This window comes from Salarias fasciatus, chromosome 18 (genome assembly GCF_902148845.1).
Source record: "Salarias fasciatus chromosome 18, fSalaFa1.1, whole genome shotgun sequence".
Classification (NCBI taxonomy): Eukaryota; Metazoa; Chordata; class Actinopteri; order Blenniiformes; family Blenniidae; genus Salarias; species Salarias fasciatus.
The window spans coordinates 15,387,980-15,412,438 of NC_043762.1; the positions used below are offsets into that span (position 1 = coordinate 15,387,980).

General features: G+C 47.6%; 1 protein-coding gene across 4 annotated transcripts in view; it reads left to right on the plus strand.

The window, feature by feature from the left end:
• chd7 (chromodomain helicase DNA binding protein 7) overlaps positions 1 to 16,492 on the plus strand; it is a 73,696-nt gene extending 57,204 nt beyond the window's left edge. For 2 of the 4 annotated variants that reach the window (XM_030114881.1, XM_030114879.1), the window contains 15 exons: positions 3,822 to 3,925; positions 5,888 to 6,017; positions 6,271 to 6,386; positions 6,554 to 6,974; positions 7,132 to 7,340; positions 7,440 to 8,453; positions 8,759 to 8,925; positions 9,887 to 10,141; positions 10,461 to 10,631; positions 10,729 to 10,962; positions 11,059 to 11,274; positions 11,475 to 11,615; positions 11,707 to 11,811; positions 11,967 to 12,147; positions 13,229 to 16,492. In XM_030114881.1, coding sequence (XP_029970741.1) covers positions 3,822 to 3,925; positions 5,888 to 6,017; positions 6,271 to 6,386; positions 6,554 to 6,974; positions 7,132 to 7,340; positions 7,440 to 8,453; positions 8,759 to 8,925; positions 9,887 to 10,141; positions 10,461 to 10,631; positions 10,729 to 10,962; positions 11,059 to 11,274; positions 11,475 to 11,615; positions 11,707 to 11,811; positions 11,967 to 12,147; positions 13,229 to 14,289 — 4,525 coding nt within the window. In that variant the 3' untranslated portion in view covers positions 14,290 to 16,492. The remainder of the gene's footprint in view (positions 1 to 3,821; positions 3,926 to 5,887; positions 6,018 to 6,270; positions 6,387 to 6,553; positions 6,975 to 7,131; positions 7,341 to 7,439; positions 8,454 to 8,758; positions 8,926 to 9,886; positions 10,142 to 10,460; positions 10,632 to 10,728; positions 10,963 to 11,058; positions 11,275 to 11,474; positions 11,616 to 11,706; positions 11,812 to 11,966; positions 12,148 to 13,228) is intronic. The other 2 variants (XM_030114877.1, XM_030114880.1) reach the window with 1 other exon arrangement.
• The last annotated feature ends 7,967 nt before the right edge of the window (positions 16,493 to 24,459 follow it).

The following is a 24,459-nucleotide window of genomic DNA, read 5'->3' on the forward strand; positions in this document are numbered from 1 at the left end:
TGTTTGTGCTTTTTCCCTTTTTTTTTTTTTCTTTTTTTATTTTAAGTATACAGAATCTGACTTTCAGTTTTCAGTTGAAACGTGCAGAGAAATACAGCGACTTGAACCGTGCTTCCTGCTCTGCATCACTGATCCAAACCACACGGTTGTGCTTTTTGTTCAGAGACGTGCTCATATTGAACAGACGTCTGTAAAACTCAAAGACTCGGGCCTAGAATTTAAGAACTGATTTCAAAACATTTTCCCTTCACCGATAGTTCCACCAATCAACATTTCTGTTTGTAAAGCCGTGCAGCTCAAAACACTTGAAAATGTTGAAATCCAGAAAGGTTTGGGTCACAGTGATTATTTGCATATTAACCCTGTCAACCAGAAGCCATGGCATCGTTCTGAGCATCACCACGCTGTGCCGCTCTACGTCTCCATTTTCGGGTCGTTTTGTGGTTTTCTTTGAACTAGTTTTCTTTTGTGTTTGTGCACTTGAACTGAAATTTTGAATGTTTCCTGGATTCAGGCTTATAATTAAGAGGTGGTCTTCGGTCGCTAAGAATTTAACATCAGACATTGTTTTTTAGGACATTTAATACAAGAAATATATTTTCAAAGCCGATGTTTGTGTCTTTAAATTGTGCAGAAATGTTTTTATTTTATTAGATTTTTAAAAAAAAAAAAATATTTTAAGATAATTTAATAACTATGTCTGCAAAATGCTCAAATCAGTAGATGCTGCTTGTAATGCGACAATAATGAAAACAGCCCGAGATAATGAAAGGACTTATTTACAATCCGATGCTGAGCAGAACATGTCCGCACCAACAAACAGCGGGCAGCTGAAGTTTCACTGATTTGGAAGTTAGACAGTACCATAAAAAGAGAAGAACAGTTTAATTTGTTTCTTACTGATTGGCAGGGTCTCACAGAGGCGTAGAAATGTTGAAGCGGGGCCTGATAAAATTTGGATTTGATGTGTTTTATTGGTAAACATGCAGTAACTGACCTAAAAAAGACAAACCCACTGTACCATGTTACAAAATACACACGCACACACACACACGCGAGCACACACACCACCCCATGCAGCACAACAATTTTCCTAGAAAACAAAATCCAGCTGGAAAGGCTTAATGTATTGAACGCATTATGAAAGTGAGTTGAGAGGCGGATATTTATATGAGCGTGTGATGAATAATTACTTAAGTATATTTTAGTCTGTTCCAGTGGCCTCTTTGGCAGGATTCTCCCTATTCTGACAGACACAACACGCAGTTCCTTCATCAGGGGAAATGAAGCTTTTCGATCACAGTTTGACCCATTTAGAAGTTTTTTTTTTTTTTTTTTTTTTTTGACAAGCTCATTGCCCATTATGATTTGGCGCAAGGCGCCGGAGAGTAGCGGCGTCGATGTTGAAGGTTAGCCGCGCTGTTCACCTTGACGCGCTCCTTCATCTCCTCGTGACAGCTCCTTCGCTGCTCCCACCATCTTTTTCTCTGTCACACCACACTTTTCTTGCCATCTGTCCATCCCTCCTCTCTCTCTCTCTCTCTCTCTCTCTCTCTCTCTCTCTCTCTCTCTCTCTCTCGGCAGTGCACTTTAGTCTCTCATCATCTCCCATCCCCCCTCTCATCACCCTGCCACCCAGATGTGAATGCATTTATAATGTGGAGCACGTGCACTCCATGTTGATCTCCTCCACCCCCCTCTGTCCCTCCCCCCCAACTCAGTGGCTACGGTGACAGGCCCGTGTGCGTGCGCGCGCGCGCGTGTGTGTGTGTGTGTGTGTGTGCAAGCGCGTGCCAGACGTGAGCATACGGGGTGCCATCGTGCCAACATATGCCAGGGGGATTTAGCATGCCAGTCTTGGCGCGCACGCGTTTGTGTGTGTGTTGCCAAGGCCGGGCATGCTGCTGTTTGCAGAGATAAGGGACTGTTTCCCTGGTTTCTTCTCTCCTCCTGTCACCCTCTGTCTTTCTGCTTCCATTGTGTATTGTACCCTTTTCTCTCCATAACTAGCTGGAAAACACCATTTTCTTTCCATAATGGAGGGCTTTTATTTATTTATTTATTCGTTTTGGTGCGGCAGCGTAGAGGAACATCCAGTAATTCCACATCGGAACTATTTGCGGTTTGTTTTGCGCGCATGAAAAAAAGCAGATATCTGGTTTTAGTGGCACGCTTGTAATTTAAAAAGTGGATTACAGCAACACCAGTAAGCCAAGAATGCCGGCAATATTTAGTTTTAAGTTTAAATCTATCCTCTATTGCTTAAATTTATTCTAAGTTGACTTGTATGCCTGGTAAAGTCCTTTAAACTCCAGCATGCCAGCAGTAAACTGTAAGAAAATACCCCAAATTTTGTGAATATTTTGCATCACATCTTTTCACCCAGATGCAGAGCAATTCTCCAGTGTTCAGATTACCTTTCCATGTTGTTTTTCCAACCTCAAAAACTGTCTGCACAAAAGCAGGTGTAGTGCCAGATTTGTGAAATAGCTTTCCATATGAACAGAAAAAAAATTTAATCCAAAAGTGATCTTCAGATGAAAATCTTTATGCTGCTGATCTTTTTCAAAAAATCGCTTAAGATTTGTTATGACATTTGACCAAAATGTCTAGTCTGTATTTAATCGATTAAACAGTACTCATCAAAATGCTTTAGAATTGAAAATTCAAATAAAAGTGCAACTGAAATGCATTTCAACATATTTATTTTTTCTTGTGTGAAAAAAAACATCTACAAGTAAAGTTGGTTGGAAAGCAATAAACTGACCAAAATCTCGAAATTCCCTAAATTCTCTAAATTACAACTGAGTTCTCTATTACTTTATACCATATAATTTCTAAGAAATAAACCCAAATACAGCTTCTACATGCTTGCCTTTAGTGACGCATGACTTCCTCCTTCTCAGTACTTTTGATTGATGCCTTTAACTCAGGGGAAGAAAAGGATTAATCGAGAGGGACAGAGAACATCAGCGTTCTCAATGACTATTTGATCATTGTTTTTGTGTGTGCCATCAATATCCGATCAGTTTGAAAGAAAAAAAAAAACAGGTTGCATAATATGGACACTTGCCTGATGAAGGCTTAAATGGAGCGATCGTCACTGCTGAATCCCTCTCATCGGTATTAATGAAAGACACAGCTATAGAACAAGCGAACGTGTGTTTCTGATGATTGGTAACAGGTGAGCATCTTATCAAATGCAATCTCCCTTTATTTCACGGTTCACCCTGCATTAGCCGAGAAAAATCCATGCAATTCACGGAAATTGTGTGCAGTGACACTCCACTGCACTCTTCAGGTCCTTTTGACCTTTGGCATTCAGTCTCTCAAATCACAGTTATTTCCAGGTTGACCTTTCCATGGCAACCAAACAGATGCCAACAAGCAGCACTTCCTGTTCACAGCATTGTTTCTTTTTCCTGAATGTGCTGCTCGTCGCCGCTCAGTGGGGGAAAAAGGACAGCCAAGAAGGGAACATTTAGATTTATTTATGTCATGCAGACACTTTGTGGATATCAAAGAGGCAGCTGCACAGCTAAAGTGAACAAGACCATAACTAGAATACAGCAGAGAGCCGAAACCGTCTGCAAGGACATTAATACTTCAATATTTTGATCTTTATCTCTGCTTGGCAGCTGACAGCTTTTAAAATTTGATTCCAGCCCAAATGGCTCATAATAAGATTTCCGCTTCTCGGTTTTCTCTCGTTCGGTTCTCCATTGAAACACAAGACCGATGCTGAGCTGGACCAAATTGAACGCACGGACAGCTTTAGTTTGATTATCGGTGACAAGACGCTTGTTCTCTCCCCGCCGCAGCGTGCTGGATGTCTGGATCCCCCAGCCGTTCCACGCAGAGGTCCCAGCTGACTGGTGGGACAGCGAGGCCGACAAGTCCCTGCTCATCGGCGTCTTCAAACACGGTAACGGACACCCACCGCCATCCTCGCACGCTGTCCGTACTCACAGATCCACGGCGGTGACACATCACACACCCACGGATAACATGTCGGCCACCATTACACACACACACACACACACACCAGTGACTCCCGGCCCAGCGAGGCATCGAGCACTCCGCCATCAGCGTGCACACACAAACACATCACACCCTCTTCTGCTGCCACCAGTTGATTGGTGTTGCCATGGCGATGGCAGTACGCAGCCGGCAGGCTCCGAGTGCTGTTGGGAGTGTGATTGATAGCTGGCTTCACCACTGGCTGCAGGCGTTTGTGTGTGTTTGTGCACGCGCTCGTGCGCACTCGCAGCGTTACAGGTGTTAATGTTGTGACGGAAGCCAACGCCAGAGATCGAATAACAGAATCTCCAGTCTCTGCTAACCGCACAACCCGTTAATCGCCATTTGCAAATGTGTTATTATCACACTGACCCACCTTTAGGTGTATGAATGTTTCTCCAGGGGACAAACTGATGAGACGTGTGTGTGTGTGTGTGTGTGTGTGTGTGTGTGTGTGTGTGTGTGTGTGTGTGTGTGTGTGTGTGTGTGTGTGTGTGTGTGTGTGTGTGTGTGTGTGTGTGTGTGTGTGTGTGTGTGTGTGTGTGTGTGTGTGTGTGTGTGTGTGTGTGTGTGTGTGTGTTAGAGATGGAGACCCTCATTCATATTAATTTGGCATAATTGTCATAATTTTTCCATCATTGCCACCTTCTATGATTCAATTAGGACACACACACACACATGCGCGCGCGCACACACAGGAATACAAAAGGGCTCACCCATAGTTAATCATAATCCTCATTCACCAGGGAGGCCCCTTCAGGGGGATGAACACACACACACGTACACTGTATGCAGACACACAAAACAACACACACACACAGAAGAGTGATGGCCTATAAAGGCCTCGATGATTAACGTTTGGCTGCAGGCTCAGAGAGGGGTGTGTGTGTGTTTGCGTGTGTGTGTGTTTGTGAGTGAGAGATGGACAGAAAGGAGGAAATGGGAATGAATGAAAGCTAAAAGGAGGTGCTGTGGTTCTTTTATTGGTGCCCTCCTCTCTTTTTCCTCCCGTCCCTCCGTCCGTTCCCTTCCCTCGGCCTCTCCTTATCGTTTACTCCTTTTATCTCACACACACTCCTCTGCTTTTCGCCCCCGTTCCTTCCCCTTTTCCCCTCCTCTCTCCTTCACAACGTGTCTCAGTAGGATCTGCACATTCTAATCTGTTCTGCCTGAGCGCTCCTAACGGACAAACACACTCACGCACAGTTCCTCACACCCACAAGCTCACTTTCACAGACACACACACTTTTTTCCTCTTCATCCTCTCTTCCTCTCTCTCTCTCTCTCTCTCTCTCTCTCTCCCCGTACTCTCCTTCTCTGACACAAATGAGCACCTGCAGGCTCACTTGGATAAGCACACACACGTACATGCACGTGCAGAACGGAGGCAAGCATTCGGCGTACACACACACACACACACACACACACACACACACACACACACACACACACACACACACACACACACACACACACACACACACAGGCTGTCTGTCTTGTCAGCAGCTGGCTCCTGGGGTCTGCCCTTCTGCTGCTGTTTTTGTCTATTCCTTCAATTAATATGGATGTTGTGTGTGCACGCGTGCGTGTGCCTGTGTGTCTGCGCGTGTGTCTGTGGGTGTGTCGGGACCGTGAGGCATCCCGCCTGTCTAGTAGCGAGTAACTTTTTTTCTCCCCACCCCCACCCCCCACCCCCCTCCTCTTCACTCATCTTTCTAGGAGTTTGTGTTCCACTGAGTGTGTGTTGGCTAACGTCTTTCACAGGGACGTTTTCAGATGGACGTGGAGTTTCTAGCCTCCTGCACCTGCAGGCGTGGACTCCAGGCCTGGTAGGCGTCGCACTCACGTCTTTCTCTTTCCCCTTCAGGCTACGAGAAGTACAACTCCATGCGAGCCGACCCCGCCCTGTGTTTCTTGGAGCGAGTGGGCATGCCAGACGCCAAAGCTATCGCCGCTGAGCAGAGGGGCTCCGACATGATGGCAGATGGTGTTGAGGGGTAAGAGAGCAAGCAGGCTTTGCTGACCAAAAAGCAGCTCTTTACTCTCAAGTCCTTGTAGTTTTTGTCTGTGTTAAGTCCTTGTCTCTGGTGTTGATTAGTCACAATGCAATGCCTTTTCCGTTTTGTTCTCTTTAGTGGCACTTGCTTTAGAATTAGGATCTCTGTAGGCCCTTTGTCCCTGAAATAGAAAATTTTAATTAAAGCCACTGAAGGAGCATTTTTGAATTGATTTCTTTGCTTCATTCTACAGTGAGGATGAAGATCCAGAATATAAGCCACTGCGAATGCCTTTCAAAGATGACATGGATGATTTTACCAACTCTCCCCTGGATGACAAAGATGACACCGTGGAGGGCGAAGCCGAAGGTAAACAAAATATAAATATCTATGATGAGCGTCCACATTGGGCCATTGCAGTGTTTTAGTATAAAAAAACAAGTCTGTTTAAAGGAAAATGGGGCAAAGCTGGTCAGAGAAATGAGCTTAGGATACCTAAAGTGATGATCATGCCTGTTTTCTTGGCTGTCCTGTAGCCAAATCAGGTGAAAATGGTCAAGCTGGGCCTGCTGTGGGCGGATCTTCAGGCTCCACCGAGCGTCTCTATTGGCCGGCTGCCTCGGCTCTGACAGCTCGCCTGCGTCGCCTCATCACGGCCTATCAACGCTCGAACCGAAGAGAGCAGCTTCGCCAGGAGGCAATGAACCGACCCGATGGCCGGCGGCGCCGACGCAGGGAGTTCTTGCCTTCCATCGCCATGGTTACTGAAACGGGAGGAGGAGCGACTTTCATCCAAGATGGAGCGGGGGTGTTCATGACAGACGGAAGCCCGTATTTGGCTAAAGGAAGTGCCTACTTTGCCAAAGGTGGACAGTTCATGCCAGAGGCATCTCCAGTAATGACTGCCAGCTCCCTGATGACTGATGGAGCCATGTACTACAAAGAGAGAAGACAAAGGTAGTGTTGCATTCAATACCACATTAGGTGTTTAATGACTGATATACAGAACAATAAAAATACTGGTTCTACTCTCCCTTAAAATCCCAGAAATATGCTGCACATGTAGCAAGAAATGAAATCTCATGTTAGTTTTCCTTTTCTCTCATTTTCTCAGATGGACGCGACGCGAAGAAGCCGATTTCTATCGTGTTGTTTCTACTTTTGGAGTTGTCTACGATACGCAGCATCAGAAATTCGATTGGTCACAATTCAGGGCTTTCGCTCGACTGGACAAGAAAACAGACGAGAGCCTGGAGAAATATTACTACTCGTTCATCGCCATGTGCAAACGAGTTTGCAGAATGCAGATCAAGACTGACACGGGTATGAGGAGAAAAGTTCTGTATTGTGCAGAAGTTCAAACACTGAAAAACACATTCAGAGTTGCATAATCGTTCATTGTTGTTTTGTTCGTCTTTTCAGAACTACCTGACCCGACCCTGATCATCGACCCGATCACGGAGGAGCGTGCCTCTCGCACTCTGTACCGCATTGAGCTGCTCCGCCGTATCAGAGAGCAGGTACTCCCTCATCCGCTGCTCTCCGAGCGCCTCAAGCTGTGCCAGCCCTCCCCGGACCTCCCCGAGTGGTGGGAGTGTGGTCGGCACGACCGGGACCTCCTTCTGGGGGCCTCCAAGCACGGCGTGAGCCGCACGGATTATCACATCCTCAACGACCCGACTTTGGCCTTCCTGGAGTCCCATCAGCGCTACACCGGCCAGCGCGGCGCCGGCACCACCGCAGGAGTCCCGGCGGAGGTGACCAAGGCTGGAATGGAAGCGGCAGAGAACTCCTCCGCTCCGCTCCTCACCCCCGCGGAGCTGGCGAGTGCTGCAGCTGCTGCCAAGATGGCCGTTCACGCCGCTAAGGAGGAGGCGGGAGAAGATAAGGACGTGAAAATTGAGGAAGGCAAAGAGGAGATGGAGGTGAAAAAAGAAGCTGAGGGAGGAGATGCCAGTGACGTTCCTGTTCCCAAAACTGAAACTCCAGATGAGCAGAAGGAAAATGAAGCGGAGGTAGCAGAAGTGAAAACGGAGGCTGCGGCTTCACCGAGGGAGGAGGTCAAGAAAGAAGAGGAGGCCCAGCCCCGGGTGCAGAAAGAGGAGCAAGAGGCACAGAAGGAGGAACAGAGCGCTGACGAAAACAAGCCTTCACAGACAGAAAGTGATCAAGACAAAGATGTGACTGAAGAGAAGAGTACAACCGACTCTGCCGGCGACGGCAAGGAGACGAGCGCGGAGCTCCCGGCGCCTCCAGACTCTTCTGCTAAAGCACAGCTGCAGAACAAGCCTGCAGAGGAGCAAGATGTGGAGGAGAGGGAGAACCCGGAGTCCCCCAAATCTCCGAAGTCCGCGGAAACCGTGAAGAGCCCGGAGGAGGAAGAGGAGGAGAGGCTGGATGAAGACGACAAGTCAGAGAAATCCTCGCAGGCTGAAGGTAAGCTGAAGGTTTATTAACTCAGCCTTTGCTTGGAGGTATTTGAAGTCACTGATATTTAAATTTAGCGGCAGGACAAGAATCTCATATCAGTTATGTTATTTGCCCTTCTTGCTGGCCTCCTTGCTGACCCCACACTCGGTCACAGACCTATTTCTGGTGTTTCCCCTCCTGACTCGTCAGCGCTTTAATGAGCCTCCGTTCCAGGGGCGAGAGAGTAAAATGAGTTGAGATCCCTTGACAACTATTTGGAAGCTCTTTTTAATTAAGAGGTGCAACCTGACGTTACCTTCTTCTCTTCACAGCGAGCGCCGCGTCGGAGCAGAAGAACTTCGACGAGGAGAGCATTGCGTCTCTGAGCACGTCGGCCCGAGACGAAACCAGAGATGGATTCTGCCCCGATGATCTGCCCGAAACCTCGGCGCTGCAGGCCTTACAGGACCGCACCTTTGCCTTCTCATTCTGGCCAAAAGTGAGTTGGATAATTGTGGTCAGTGTCAGGTAAAGATGACCGGCACTGAAATGTCTCATATGTTCACAGCAAACACAGACTCTGCAGTCTGCTTCTGCTTGGCCGTATTTAGTTTTAGTCAGGTCAAGAAGTCAAACCTGTAAAGATTTGCCATTTTAGCTCATAACCTTCAAATGCTTAAACTTTTTCTTCCGTCCAAACTCTTTTCAGTTATTTTTCCTTTTCCAGTAAACTGAGTGATCTTTGTGCTCGGACCTTTTAACAGTATCCAGTCGAGCTCTGTAGAGCCGTGATAAGCATTTACACTGTCTTTTATAGACCACATAAATAATCAGAAGCAGCCACGTAGTAAATGCTTATTGAGGGAAAAAAAAAAAACTTTTATGGCTGTGAACCACATTTAATATCAAACATGTGTCCAAGTGTTTACTGGGTGGTAGCCTGCTCAGCAGAAATAAAGGGAAACAGTTCGAGTTTTGTGTTGGAGTCGGAGCAACAGTGTGTCCAGAACTAAATGAATTAGACCTCTGAAGATGTCTTCAGGCTGACCCTGCAACCCGCTAATAGGGAAGGAGATTACCAGAGAGATTAGATAGCCTTGAAATTTCAGCTAAAACGACCGGGAGACGGGGAACCTCTGATCTGTGGGGAGATTTGATGGCATGTCACCAAACCGTGAGAGGCGTTTTGTTTTCCTCCCAGGAGGAAATGCAGCCCGTCCCTTGTGATTCCAACCCGGTTCCGTCGTTAACGCCGATGTACCACAGACTCAAACATGTTCTGGAAGTCAACGCAACAAATCGGTTTCAGTGTTAAATAACGGCGCCATAAATTTACGTGAACGTCGAAGGTGCCAAGTTTAGAACAGCAGAAGACAAAAAAATCCTGGATGTCCACCGCTAACCGAGTGTCGCAGTAGAACTGACGGAATGACTCATCTCCTCTGTCTCTCCCTGCGCAGGACCGAGTGATGATCAACAGGATGGATAACATCTGTGAGGCTGTCCTGAAGGGCAAGTGGCCTGTCAACAGGCGCCACATATTTGACTTCCCGAGCAACCTGTTGCCAGGGCACGGCTCCACGGCAACCGCGGCGGCCATAGCCACGGCGACGGAGAGCCCGCTGCAGAGGCGGAGCCTGGCCGAGCTGACGATGGCTGGTATCCACACGCCGTACAGCGGGAGCGAAGACAAAACACTATCACCACAGGTCCACGTGAGTGTTGGTGCTCATGAACAGTAGCTCAGAAAGTCAGATGTTAACAGTTTGATGAGATGCTAGCTAAGCCCACTGTCATTTTGTTAAATACCCCATTAAATAAAGTCCTTTTCTATAGATGTGTTGGAAGACACTTATATGTTGTGCCTCAAAAATGACAAGTTCCTTTTTTCTTGATAGTGGAACAAAATGAAACGCAAAAATAAATCATGTTAATCAAACAGCAATGCGACATTGTTTCTAGTGGTCTTTTAATGATGCTGCCGTCAGTGTCTCTGTTGCTGATTGTCACTTTCTGTTGACCTGTACGGTCCAGGAGGACGCTCTGAGCCTGACAGTGCCTCGACAGAGGAGGAGGAGGAGGAGAAAGATTGAGATCGAGGCGGAGAGGGCAGCCAAGAGGCGTAACCTGATGGAGATGGTGGCTCAGCTCAGAGAGAGCCACGCTGCTGCCGAGTCCCAAAACCAGGCCATAGACCTGACCAAGGTACTCACACGAACGAGGACTGAGCCATCTTCGACATGCAGGTTTATTCAGATGTCTGTCTTCGAGCGTACTGACTGAAATCGTATTCGCCCATCAGGGAATGCATCATCACCACAAGGCCTCTCCGTCACTGGCTGGCTTCCCCAGCGCCCTGGTGACAAACCCCTCCCTCAAGGCCCAGATGGAGCTGTTGCAGCAAGCTCCGCCCTCTGCACACAGAGCCAACGGTTCGCTGGAGGCCGACCTGCCCCTCATGAAAAGGAGGCGTGGCCGCAGGAAAAATGTGGAGGGCCTGGAGCTGCTCTTCATGAGCAACAAGAGAGCAGTAGGGGTGCGTAGCCAAGCAGGGGTCACGCATTCTCTCTCCTGCAGACGTGTGTGTGTGTGTTAAATTAATTTGATTATTCGCCTCGGGTGTTTTTTTTAGGATGATGCTGACGGGGCAAAGGTCTCAGGTGTGGAGGGGGTCCAGGAGGCTGCACGTACCCACAGATCTCTCACCGTCCCCGAGCAAAGTCCCAGTGCCAGATCTCTTGCCTCTGGCAGTCTGGAGGAAGAAGAGGCAGCGGTTTCCAACAAAGAGCTGGGAGAGTGGCTGAGGCAGCACCCGACATACACCATGGACATGGCTGGATTCACACCAGTAATTCCTACTTAGTAGTTCCCCTTCATCTTCACCTTTTATTTCATTACTGTTGTACATGTTCAAAGCTTTAAGACAGATTATCTCTTAATAGAGATTTCCCATGAATAATTCCTGCTCCCCTCCCCCTGCAGGTATAGAAGCCACAAGTTCTCACATCTGCCTTTGTTTTTTATCCTTTTTTGGTTTTTTTTCCCCAGAAGAGCGAGGACTTGATGCTCTCTCAGTTCTCTAAGCCTAAACAGAAGCGCCACCGCTGTCGGAACCCCAACAAGATCGACATCAACACCCTGACCGGGGATGAGAGAGTGCCGGTGGTCAACAGACGAAATGGACGAAAGGTGGGCGTTAAAGACAGCAGACGTGTGGTGTCAGTGCCGTCCTCTGGATTATTTTCAATCCAAAACTAATGAATGTCGTCTTGTTTCTTAGATGGGCGGAGCCATGGCTCCGCCGATGAAGGAGCTTCCCAGGTGGTTACTGGAGAACCCGGAGTTTTCCATCGCTCCAGATTGGACAGACATCGTCAAACAGTCGGTTAGTAATCACTAAATAGCAGCTGCCTGAACTGTCTCCAAGCTGAACGGCCTCAAATGAAAATTGGTCGTAGTTAAAACTCTCCAAAACCATCTGTCAGATATTCAGTTGTGAACTTCGGCCAGTTTAATAAGCAGAGGTCCTCATTCGCACAGGGATTCCTCCCAGAAGCCATGTTTGACCGCCTCCTGACCGGCCCGGTGGTCAGAGAGGAGGGCACCCGCCGCCGAGGGCGCCGGCCCAAGTCTGAGATCGCCAAGGCAGCTGCCGCCGCACAGGCAGCGGCGGCGGCTCAGGCCGCACAGGCGTCGCTGGCCTCTGCTGCTTCATCTGCAGGTAAACTCCCCGTCACACGCCACTCATCTTCTGTTGTGCTTCACACCGTTCAGCCAGTCCCAGCAGAGTTTGGGGTGAAGACAGGACAGGTCGCGTGTCACGTTAACGCCTGCGGGCAATTTAGAATTACCAGTTAACCTCAAACCTGCAGTTTTTCAACTGAGGAAACCAGAGTACAGAGAGAAAACCCATCACACACCGAAGGAGAACATGCAAACCCCACACTAGATTCAACCTGAGGGAGTTCTCACTGTGAGGCGGAAACGGACGCAGTTTAACGTCCAGCTCATCAAAGGAAGATAAACCACAACCTAGAAAGGAAAAAAAAGTTTGAAGTGAAAGCAAGACTAACTTAAATTCATATAGGATGCTGTGTTTGCTCAGACTTTTCAGTGAAAATGTTGAAGACATTGGCATTTAAATGTTATTATTGGTCAGCATGGAGTAAAGTGCAACTTCTGATTGGAAGCAGGAACATTTTCTTCATCCATGTGAACTTAAGGACTCAGTGAATTTAATGTTTAAATGCTTTGACACATTTGAAATGACTGTTTTCTGTAACTGAAAATCCAGAAAGGTCAGGCTAAGGACTTTTCTTAATTAATTTATTTGGTCTTGAGTACATCAGGAAATTAGATTTTAAATTGTGTTGGATGCCATCAGATTGGCTGTGTGGAGTTCTCTGGTGTGTTTATCTATCAAACCCAGAACTTTCCCATTTTGCAGTTTCTCATGAACACAAGGTTATGAATTATAAACTAAGACCCCTGTTTGGAAAAAAACGAGACAACTTTGATATCGTTGACACATTACACGAACTGCGATTTGTCAGAGTGAAACCAAAGCCTCGACTGGGAGCTCGATGTCATTCCATTCTGATTTATTCACCGCTCACTTGTGGGTTCCTTCTTTCTGCAGAAGCAAACGTGTCTTATAGATTTTTGCGTTGATGACAGGAATCAACTGCCTGAAAAGATTCAGTGGAGGGGAAAAAGGTTTCGTTCTAACTTGGATGTTTTCTCGCAGTAAAGGTCACGGAGCTCAGCGTTAACCCCGTCTGTGTGTGTTTGTCTCCCCGCAGGAGGCATCAACCCTCTGCTGCTGAACAGCCTGTTTGGTGGGATGGATCTGTCGTCTCTCCAGAGCCTCCAGTCTCTCCAGCTGGCCGCCGGTCTGATGGCCTTCCCTCCTCCCACCGATCCCAAGCAGGCCGCCGCCAGCGCCGCCGCCGCCTCCATGCTGCCCCTCATGCTGCCCGGCATGGGCGGCCTGCCCAACATGGCCGCCGCCCTCCCCAACATGTTCAGCCTCGGCGGGCTCTTCGGCGGCAACCTGGCGACGGCGGCGGCCGTCAGCGCCGCGTCCAACTCCGCCGTCTCCGCCGCGGCCGGCAACACAAACGGGACGCTGGAGGGCGAGGCGGCGGAGGGCGACGAGGCGGAGACTTCGAAGAGGAAGAGGGAGGAGGAGGAGGAGAGCCAAGAGCGAGAAGCCGCGGAGCAGGAGGAGGGCGAAAGCGAGGAGGGCGTGAAGAAGTCAAAGAAGAAGAAGATGGAGAAGGAAGGAGAGGGTGGCGCAGAGAAGATGGAGAAATCCCACGACGTGAGCGCTGCCGCTCAGATCCCCGCTGCCGACTCGTCGGCCGAAGCCTCCATCAACGGCGACGCCGCGGCCCTGCTGGCCGCCGCCGGCATGTCCGCCAATTCCCTGGCCTTCAACCCCTTCCTCCTCTCCACCATGGCCCCCGGCCTCCTCTACCCCTCCATGTTCCTGCCTCCGGGCCTCGGGGGGCTCAGCCTGCCCGGCTTCCCCACCGCCTCCACCCTGGCCGAGCTGCAGAGCGCCATGGCCGGAGCGCTGGGAGGCGGCGTCCTGACCCCCAACCCTCCCCGGAGCGAGGAGGGCGACAAGAAGGGGGAGGCCAAGGCCACGGGAGGGGCAGCGGAGGAGGAGGAGGACGAGGAGGAGGAGGAGGAAGATGGAGGAGGAGAGAGTGACTTGGCGGAGGAGAGGGAGGCGGCAGCGGAGGCGAGAGGCGAGGCTGAGGATTCAGCCGTGGAGGATGGTGGGATGGTGGGAGAGGAGGAGGAGGCGGCGGCCGCGGCAGCGGCGGCGTCTCCTCAGAAGGACAAAAGCGACTGAAATAAAACACAAAAGTGACTGGCCTTGGACATTTCCTCACCTCTGACCTCCTCCCTCGACTCCCCCCCTGCCACGTTTACACACCTCCACCAGAAATATCCAAACTAAAAAAAAAAAAAAATCCTCTTTTCTTTTTTTCTTTTGTTTTTGTTTTTTCCTTTTTGCGTTGTTGATGATTTCTCTTTCACCATTTGTCGTTTTATTATTTGGCCAGGTATATTTACTATGCGTCAGAGAGGACGAGGTGTGTGTTGTGTTAAGTTAAATCTCTCTGATCGATAGTGTAGTCAGGGAAAATCCTCACAGCCGCTCGCCCAGAGCTCGGCTCTTCTTTAAAGACTGTTCCTTTCTCTCTGGTTGGCCTCCGTGCGCTGTGGAACCGCAGCGCGCCACTCTTCTCTCACAATCCCACAAATAGGACTTCACAAGGTTCCAATAGTTTTATTATTATTATTAATATTATTATTGCTGCTTTCAGCTATCAAGTCTTTATTGTTATGTTTTTGCCGCCTCCTTCTTCATATGGACCGTTTTTGTTGTTGGCAGCGTCTCATCAAAGCGAAGAAGAAAGCCCTTCTTTCTTCCATCAGTTCTCGATTGCAAAGAAAACAGCATTACAGCTCATCTGTCTGTCTGGCGAAGCTGCTGCAAAAGAAAAGGAATTGTGGGTAATGTCGTCGATTGAGCTGTTCTGTGTCAGAGCAGGCTTTTTGTTTTTAAGTTCTCACATATCAGACCAGGTAGACTCGAGGAGGAATCCGAAACCAGGCTGGCCTAAAAACTCAGTCTCACACACTGCTGACAACATACACACTCATATTCCAACACGTACTTGATCATGAGCTTACACACACACACACACATACATGCATTCAGGTGGCCACCACTACACACACACACACACACAAACACACACACATTAACAACCTTGTCCGTCATGTGACTGTTTCTGGCTCGTCCCAGCAGCTGTTTGATCTCTTTCTTGTTTTGAGTGTGTGTGTGTGTGTGTCTGAACCAATACTGTTGAACCCAGTCCCACACTGAATACCCGTCTCTTAGTCTTTCCACTGCCTTGTCTGAATCCTGCCTCCGCCCGTCGAGGCGGCCGGCGCAGGATCGCACGGCGGCAGGCGGGCTGGGTCTGCCGCCGATCAGGCCTCCTGATTGGTCGGCGCCGCGCCGCCTGAACCGGCCTCCCTCGTCGACACGGAGGCGTCCGTGAATGGATTCAGAGCGGCAGTCCACACAGGAATGTGATGTTTCAGGTTTATTCTCTGACAAGAGGCACATGAGATGGTTGTCTTTGTTTTCTTTATTTCTCTCTCCACGGTTGCTGCCGCCGAATGAAATCCTCCTGACTTTCTTTTCCTCTTCACACGCGCTAGTTTCAGACCAAGTGCTGCTCTCTAGTGATCTTCTCTTGAAAGACTGTTGCTCTAGTCACACACACTGACACCAGGCCTGGCCGAAACAGGACTGAGAAACATTTTCATCAGAGTTGGATATTTCACAAGTTTCTATATGAAGTGCAACTCTGGTCGCCGAGTAAGTTTTTATGTTTTTCCTTTTCTTTTCTTTTTTTTTTAAATACTTGAAAAGTGCGAGCGGTGCTTGATTTGTTTCCATTCCCCGAGGCCAGTTCAAGCGTCCGAGATAAATCAAGCGCCGCGAGTGATTCAAATATTTGAAAGTACATTAAACACAGATACACACACACACACACGCACACACACTCACACTCACTGTGGCCAGGTCGTTTTAACATTTGCTATCACAGCCAGCCCAGCAGATGCAGAGAGGGGCCGATCGCGCTGGGAGACACCTTCCTCCCCCGTCAGAGATCCACAGTCTCCTCTCTTAACGCTGAGACAGCAATAACCAAGGCAGCTTTTGAATGTTCCAACATTACTCTCCCAACACACACACACACACACACGCAAACACCAACACACACACTATATAAATAACCACAAGTGTCGTATGAATAGAAAGCAAACTAAAACTGTAAATGATGACAAATAAGTACTGCAATCAATTTTGTCTCACTCTGTTCCTGTTGATGCACTGGTGTTAAAGAGTTAAAATAATCAGGTACCTTTATTACTTAGCTACTTTTCTTGAAAAAAAAAAAATGGACATTTTGTTACTTTTAGCCAGCAAGCTGAAGAGCATTACCTCAAAATTCTTATCTAGCCTTGAAGTTTACAGACATACCATGTAAATGTTTTTTTTCCTCTTATTTTGGTGTGTGTCTTTTGTTTTATTTTTTTTTTGTTTGTTTTTTTTTTGGAGACATCATGTATGATGAATTGTAGCTATGATGCTTTTAATAAAAGTGAATCATGATATTCGCCTAGGAAACCAACTCTCGGCCTGCATCTCGTTATTTTTAAAACGCAACATTCACATCAATGCAAAGTACGAGCCGAATGCGCTCAGTGTTGTTTTTACCAACTGGATTCTCACCTGTAGTTGGATAAATGCCTTCACACCAATGAAATAATGCTGTGAGGAAATGTGAGATTTTTAATTTTTTGCTTAGTGAAGTTTATTCCCCTTCTTGAACAATGAAGCAACCCCAAAGCATGATGTTGCCACCACCATGCTCCACCACAGATCATGAAGTGTTAAGTACTTCTTTTGAGTTCTGGCTGCTTGCTTTTTTTTTTTTTTTCGTAATTTTACATCGGTTTGCATTCAATAGTGTAGGTTTCACAGACTTCCTATTGGATTGCGAGTTCTCTCTCACCGTCACTCCATCAAAAACACAAACGCCACCGGAGGCCTGAAGATGAATGTTTTATCTTCCTCCACAGCCGATGATTCAGCAGCCTTTACACTGAAGCACTGCTCTTAAAGCGCAGACGTGCCTGAGGTCATATGGAGGCCTGACTCATGTAGTACAATAAAAATGACTTCAGGCATTGCTGAAAGCTCTGAGAGAGCGGCTGACTTAATAAGAGACGTGTATTCGTTTTTTTCGAGTGATTTTTGCGCCAATCAGATCCGTTTCATCGCACGGTGAGTGAAAGAAGAGGCACACAGCATTCTGAACCGCGAGTCTGAGAGGCCTTTCAGCGGCCTCTAGAGGCCCCGGTGGCCTTTACATGCCATCAATCCAGAGTGGAGAAGAGGCAGGGTTGTTTCTGTCTTTTTTTTTTTTTTTTTTTTTTTTTTTTTAATAAATTAAGGTGTTTTGGATAGATGTGGATTTTGTGGTTGAAGAACTGTGTTGAAACTGTGTCAGCATTAAAAAGGAAGACAAGAGTCGAACACTGGAGGTCAAGTGGAGGTGAAAGAAGAGTGTGTGTGTGTGTGTGTGTGTTTGTGTGTGTGTGTGTGTGTGTGTGTGGTGTGTGTGTGTGTGTGTGTGTGTGTGTGTGTGTGTGTGTGTGTGTCCACGCCAACCAGCCATCAGAAATGGCCTTTCTCCCGCTGGAGCTGCTGACAAAACATAAACTGACAGCCAGACCCCAGTCTGTGTGTGTGTGTGTGTGTGTGTGTGTGTGTGTCTGTGTCTGAGTCTGTGTGTGCGTGTGTGTGTGCCTGCACGTATTTGCATGCATATTTACGTACCCATATTATGAGGACTCCTCATCTTTGTGGGGACAGAAATGCAGTACCTATCAGTAGAACCCAGCTAATATTTATTAGAATTCATAATTTCAGGTTTGACCAGGATAAAAGGAAACACAGAGTAGTTCTAGTAGAATTTACAGCACTAAAAATATAATAATAGTAATGTTATATACACTTCTGTAGACAAAATGTGTCTTAAAATAACTTCAGTTCCACTTGTGTTGTTGGTTGTTTTGAATTCCTTTTTTCCACAGTAAACCTTTGGACGGCTTTTGTTGTGAGTCACACGGATGATAGCTGGAAATGCTGAAAATGGGAAAGGAAGAGATGCCCTGGATGGCAGAAACACACCGAGGATGAGTGTGTCATGAGTGACATTCAGTTTAGTGGCAGGACTGAAGGCTGTATAGTGTAAAACTGTAACACTGTAACAGCATACAGCGTGTTGAAAACAAAGTCAATGGAACGTCCTCACTCGAATAGTAATATGAAATATGAAGGGTGTGTGTGTGTGTGTGTGTGTGTGTGTGTGTGTGTGTGTGTGTGTGTGTGTGTGTGTGTGTGTGTGTGTGTGTGTGTGTGTGTGTGTGTGTGTGCGTGCTCCAGACAGACGTCAGGCCTAATCGCCTTGCTGGAGGAAGTGGGACGTGAAATCCACCAGCCGCCGCCACACACACACACACACACACACACACACACACACACACACACACACACACACACACACACACACACACACACACACACACACACAGAGTGAACTACTAACCCCATGTGTAGTCTCGTCTTCTACCCTCATTCCTCCTTCCAAGAATTAAAGAATAAAAAAAAAAAGGGCAGCTCGTCTTCACCCCACGTCTCTCCACTCTATCAAGAGTCACTGTTAAAATCTGAAAATCGCACAAATCGCATCATTTTCATGAGGACATCCCATCAAGCAACGCTCCACAGGCCGCCCACAATGTAAACACTATCAGTTTTCTGGAGCCGTCATGAAGCCATCGTACTTGTTGTTTCTCATCGTTTTTCGATAAATGGAGCAGCCGAGGGAAACTCCGCGTTCGGCAGCCTGGTCTTCACTCAGAAGCAGCTCAGCTGGCACCGCGTTTCTGTTTGGAGCGATTGTTTCTCATTGTCTTGCCAGCCGCCGCTCTGCCAGCGAACTGGTTGAGAATTTGTCCAGATTAGCGAATATCCAGCCTTATTGCCCAACATACCGAACACGGTCCTGATAATAATCCAGATATCAAATCAGCGGGAAAAGAAAATCTACATTAAAAAGGGCACTAAATCCAATTATTGCACTGAGCTCGTAGTGGAGAATGCTGCAGACTCAAGTCTAATATGCTCTGTCCAATATGAGGAAAAATAAACAGAAAGTGCTGATCTGAGTGAGATGGAAAAGTAAATTCCATTTAACCTCCAATTACAGAGCGCAGTTGTACAAACTGGGCCATGTTGTGTGGCCTCTAAGCCCAGTTTGTCAAGTCAAGTCAGTAGTCAAGGCAATGTGATGCCGGAAGACGGATTTCTACAGAATCACCGGTTTCAAATCCACTTTCCACCGTTCATCACATTTATCCGGACACACAAACACACCGATCACCATCGCTGCCACTCAAGATGTTCGCTCTCGCGTTTTGGAGCGACTTCAGGTTCAGTGTTTCTCTCAAAGATTCTTCGGATCAAATCGTCAACCAAAACATTGGAAGATGACCTGCCGTGTGTGTGTGTGTGTGTGTGTGTGTGTGTATTTCTGGCTTGTCCGTTCACATAGGAACCCTGTTGTCTGTTGTGGCTCCGAAACAACCTCTGAAGCTGTTCCCACTTCGTGCCATTTCCACAGATGGAGGGCAGCAAGGGAGGCCAAGCAGCTTCAACACAAACCTCTTTTTAAGTGGAGGATAATGACTGAAGCTCTCATCAGACGTCTTCAACCTCAACAAGAACAGCGGCACTACTGGCACAGACTAAACTGTTACGTTCTGTGACTTTGTGACAGCTTTCAGGAAACCTCTGCTCCAGGCACACTTTCGATACAGTTTGATTACGGATTCAAAAGTTTGCATCGCTAATCTTCCTCTTTATTGTTGAAGTACTTCCTATTTTTTTTGGCACAAATGGAACAGCTGGAAGCAAGCAGTGTAAGGAAAAGCAGCTGTTCCATTTCTCAGTTCAGCATTTCCCGAGGTGATTAAAGCGAAAGAAGGAGGGAGCGTTGAGAATCGCCCAATTTAAAGGCTGCAGAGGAGCGTCATGGACAGGCCGACATATCGCCACCAGTCGGTGTGATCCGACGTAGTTTGGCATCATGCGGACGAGCATTAAACATCACTGGAGCACTTCAGCCAGGGACGGGATGCGGCGGCCGTATCAGGCCCTCATTTCATCCTGGTGGCTTCGTGCTGAACGTGTTGATGGCACGAGAAAACCTGTGGAGGGAGACGAGACGCTAATGTGGGAACAGTTGGCAGGGAAGGAAAGGAGACACGGGAGACCAGCTCCAGGTCATTTGAAGGAGGAAGAGTTACTCAGACTTTTTAACAATATGCTGTGAAATTCGGTGCCATTTTGGCCCGATTTACACTCCAGCAGATCATATTTACCGGTGTTTTTTTCTGAGGTTGAATCGAAAAAGGATTAAAGAGGACTAGAGTAGTGACTCTGCTCTGGATAAAGTCAATGATGAAAGCGAACCAACTCAAGAAAACGAAGCGTTCCAGCTGTATTATTAACAATAGCTTCATCCAATAAGACTCTTTCATAGTAGAAGCGAGTGAATAATAACAAGTTGAACAGGCCCGACGCCTTCAGAAGTAACATAAAACACGGTGGAAACGATACAAAAGGCAGACTTCAATGGCGGCAGGCGGCAGGCCCGGCCCTCGCCGCCTCACCCTTTCATCTGTGTTATTGGTTCCTGTGAACGTGTGAGCGGGTCTCTCCTGTCCAGATGAATCTCTCTCCACTCGGCTGGATGTGTCACTTCCTGCTCTCTGCGGTTGTCATGGAGAGGCCAGGGCTCCGGCGATAAAGAGCCATCTGCCGTCGGCATGACCACCTACAGCCCAGCCGCCATCATGGCAGCCGTGATTGATAGCCCCCAGAGAGTGACAGAGAGAGTGGAGGGAGAATATGATAAAAAGGGAAGAGGAGGAGGAGGAGGAGGAGGAGGAGAGGAGCAAGTCAGAGGGTGTGTGAGAGAGGAGGAGAAAGAAGAAAAGGAAAAGAGGAGGAGAGTGAAAGAGACAGGTCCAGATGTCCCCCTGTTTGCTCTGGGGGTTTAACTCTCTCTCTCTCTCTCTCTCTCTCTCTCTCTCTCTCTCTCTCTCTCTCTCTCTCTCTCTCTCTCTCTCTCTCCATTTCTTTTTCTCTTGCCCTCCCCTCTTTCTCTCTCTCTTTCTCTTCCTTTCTCTCTTTCTTTTTCTCCCTCTCTTCCTCTCTTTCTCTCTCTCTTTCTGTTTCCAAGGGAGACAAATGGCAGAAACATAACATCGAAAGCCAGTGCATCAATTGCCTTCTCACACACGCGCGCGCACACGCACACGCACACGCACACGCACGCACGCACGCACGCACGCACGCACACGCACACACACACACACACACACACACACACACACACACACACACACACACACCATAATGGCATCCATTCAACCTCACTTCCTCCTCCGGTTGAGAGGCGGATGTGTCTGTATCTGTCATAATGAGCGTTTTGCTGCAACACTTGAACTCCGTCTTTGTGATTTTAGGCGATTTGAGGAGCTCCGCTCAGATCTGGCAGATCGGAACGTACAGGCAACAGTTTGAGTGTGTTGTAGCAGTGCCTGCTGGCTGTCGCCAGACGGATGAAATAATCTATGACTCAAGTAAAAAGATGAGCATTATTTCATGTTGTCGTCAACAGCCATTAACTGAGGCCATCAGGCTTCATCTTTATTGTTATTAAAGCTAAATCTGAGAGTCATTCTGTTTGGCCCAAGATAAATCAGTTGAGTTTTAGGACTAAAGCACAAAACAAGACACAGTATATACAAATCAGACAGACAAACAGCCATTCAGGTCATTGGTTATATTCAAACGCACATTTCTGGATGTGCACAGAACGGCCTCCGCTCCCAACCTGGACTCAAACCGGGGACTTCCTCACTGTGAGATGAGAATGCTACACTACACTGCATCACCTCAGAGCTTACCGGCCCAGTGATAAGAAAAACAGAGCACTCATTTTTTCCCCCCTCTTTGTCTCTGTAAACGTGAATGTCTCCATTCAAACGTTCCGCCAAAAATGAGTCACTGTGGCTTTTTTAAAAGACGCGCTAAGAGCAGGACGGAAGACTCTCAAGAGCTACGGCCACTGAGCTCGTAATAAACCCGAGAGAAGCTGCTGATTTGTTGTTTTTAGACGCCTGCAGTGAAAGGTAGGGGTGAAGGTGGATGGATGGGTCCACACGTCTGAAACCGGAGAGCAGGGTTTGTGTTTCAAACAAAAGCCTCATTTGTCCTGCTGCGCGCCCTAATTTGATCCAGTTCGCCAGTTTTTTTTTTTTTTTTTTTTTTTTGCTCCTGATTCATCATCGACTGAGGAATTCCAGTAACGGACTGGGTAAGACGAGCGGCCGACACCAGCGCTGAGAGCAGCTGGGCGCGTTCCCGGAAACGTGCGGCTGCCGCCGCGCCGCCACATTTTTCACTGTGACGACGACCTTCATCTCTCGGAGGTGACTCATGACAGCTTCAGCCGCATTATCTCATAATTCATTCCAGATTAAAACCCAACGCCGATGCAATGTCTCCCTGCCGCAACTGAATACGTTTTTATATATATATATATATATATAAAACTGCATGGATGTGTGTATCTTGAACAGATCAATTTGATTAATTTCTAATTTATTTCCGAGGCCGATCTCATTTCATCCCATTCAGTTCATCTCCTCATCTAAATCAATACAGATATGAATCAGCCCTGTGTGGTCTGCAGGGGAAAAATCCATTTCTATTGCAGGAGATGCGAGATCCTCACTGGGCCGCTGTGTGTGCGGATGTGTGTGTGTGTGTGTGTGTGTGTGTGTGTGAGAGAGAGTGAGAGAGAGAGAGAGAGCGGGCGAGCGAGCAGTGAAATACGACCCAGGGTGTCTGGGGTCCATCCATTTCCAGCAGCGGCTGCTGATGGCACCGTGTCAGCCTATCATATCACTTAATGACTCTGAGGTCATCACTTACCTCATCCTGACATCAGGTATCGATTGGCCGGCGGAGGGAGGGGGTGATGGATGGATGAGTGGCCAGAGAGACGGATGGACGGACAGATGGAGAGACGGATCGCCAGCTGACGACGGAGCTAATCTCATTAATATAATATGTTCATTACATGTGACTTGGTCTTGTATCTGTCAGTGTTTCAGTTCAATGATCAGCCCAATTGATCACGTGTACGATGAAAGCGTTAAATGTCACAGTGCATGAGGCAGTCAGCACTATTGTGCTGAATCACAGATTCATGATGACACTGTGGAGTGGACTGATGCGCGTTTTTGTTTGTGTTTTTGTGAACTGAACAGAAGCTCTGGAACTGCAGGTTTTCTCTTCTATCATCCACATGTCCCTACATTACCCACAATGCATCTCAAGTATGTGAGTTGCCCGTTCAGGTATCAGAGAAAACTGACCTGATCAGGTGATGAGCTGGGAGAAGAACTGTCCCTTCATCAAATGGTGTTAATTTAAATCATTTCCAGTTCTGGTCTGGACTCTCTGGTCCGTGTCTGCAGGTTCAGCAGGTCTCCTATTAATCGCTGGATTGCCCACATGTCAACGTGTCCTCAATGTGACACTGCTTTCCTGTATGTTCTATAAATCTCTCTGATCTGAATTTAAAATAGATAAATAAATGGAGCATATTCAATGTGTTTCATGCATCTCCTGACGCATCCTCCTCCAGGGGAGCATCAGCTGCTGTAATGAAGTATCACAAAACAATTTCCTGTTTGTTTTGATATTTAAATGTTGACAAGTACACTAGAAGCAAACATTTGCCATAGTTATTTGTTAATGCCACTGTCTAAGACAGATCTAAAAGTCTTAGAGAATTATTGAGTTACAGGAAACTGCATGTAGCTCAGAGAGATCTTACCGTGAGTTGGAGGAGGGGAAAATGGATTTCAGAGGAACTCTGAGGGATGACTCCATTCAGGTGCCACTTGTCTGCACTCATTTCACTCTCAGGGTCTTTCTCTGTCTGAATGACACAAACTGCAGCGGTCCATCCATCCTCTTTTAGGCTTAAACACTCAACAGTGGAGCCGGTTCCTGCTGACTTTGGGTGAAGCGAAGCCGCCCGGGACAATCGATCAGTCACTCTCACCTACGAGCTATTTAAAGTCACAAAACAGCCTCATGTGTGGAGACTGTGTGAGAGAGAGGAAAATAGATAAACTCCTTCCACACAAGCTGGATTCACACTGTGGACATGTGTAGGAGGTGAGAGGTCAAACCACTACACCACCATGTGGCCCGGGTCACAACCCAATATGGTTAAACCGAATCTACAGCAGAGGCGCACACACGAATTAAAACAATCTGCAA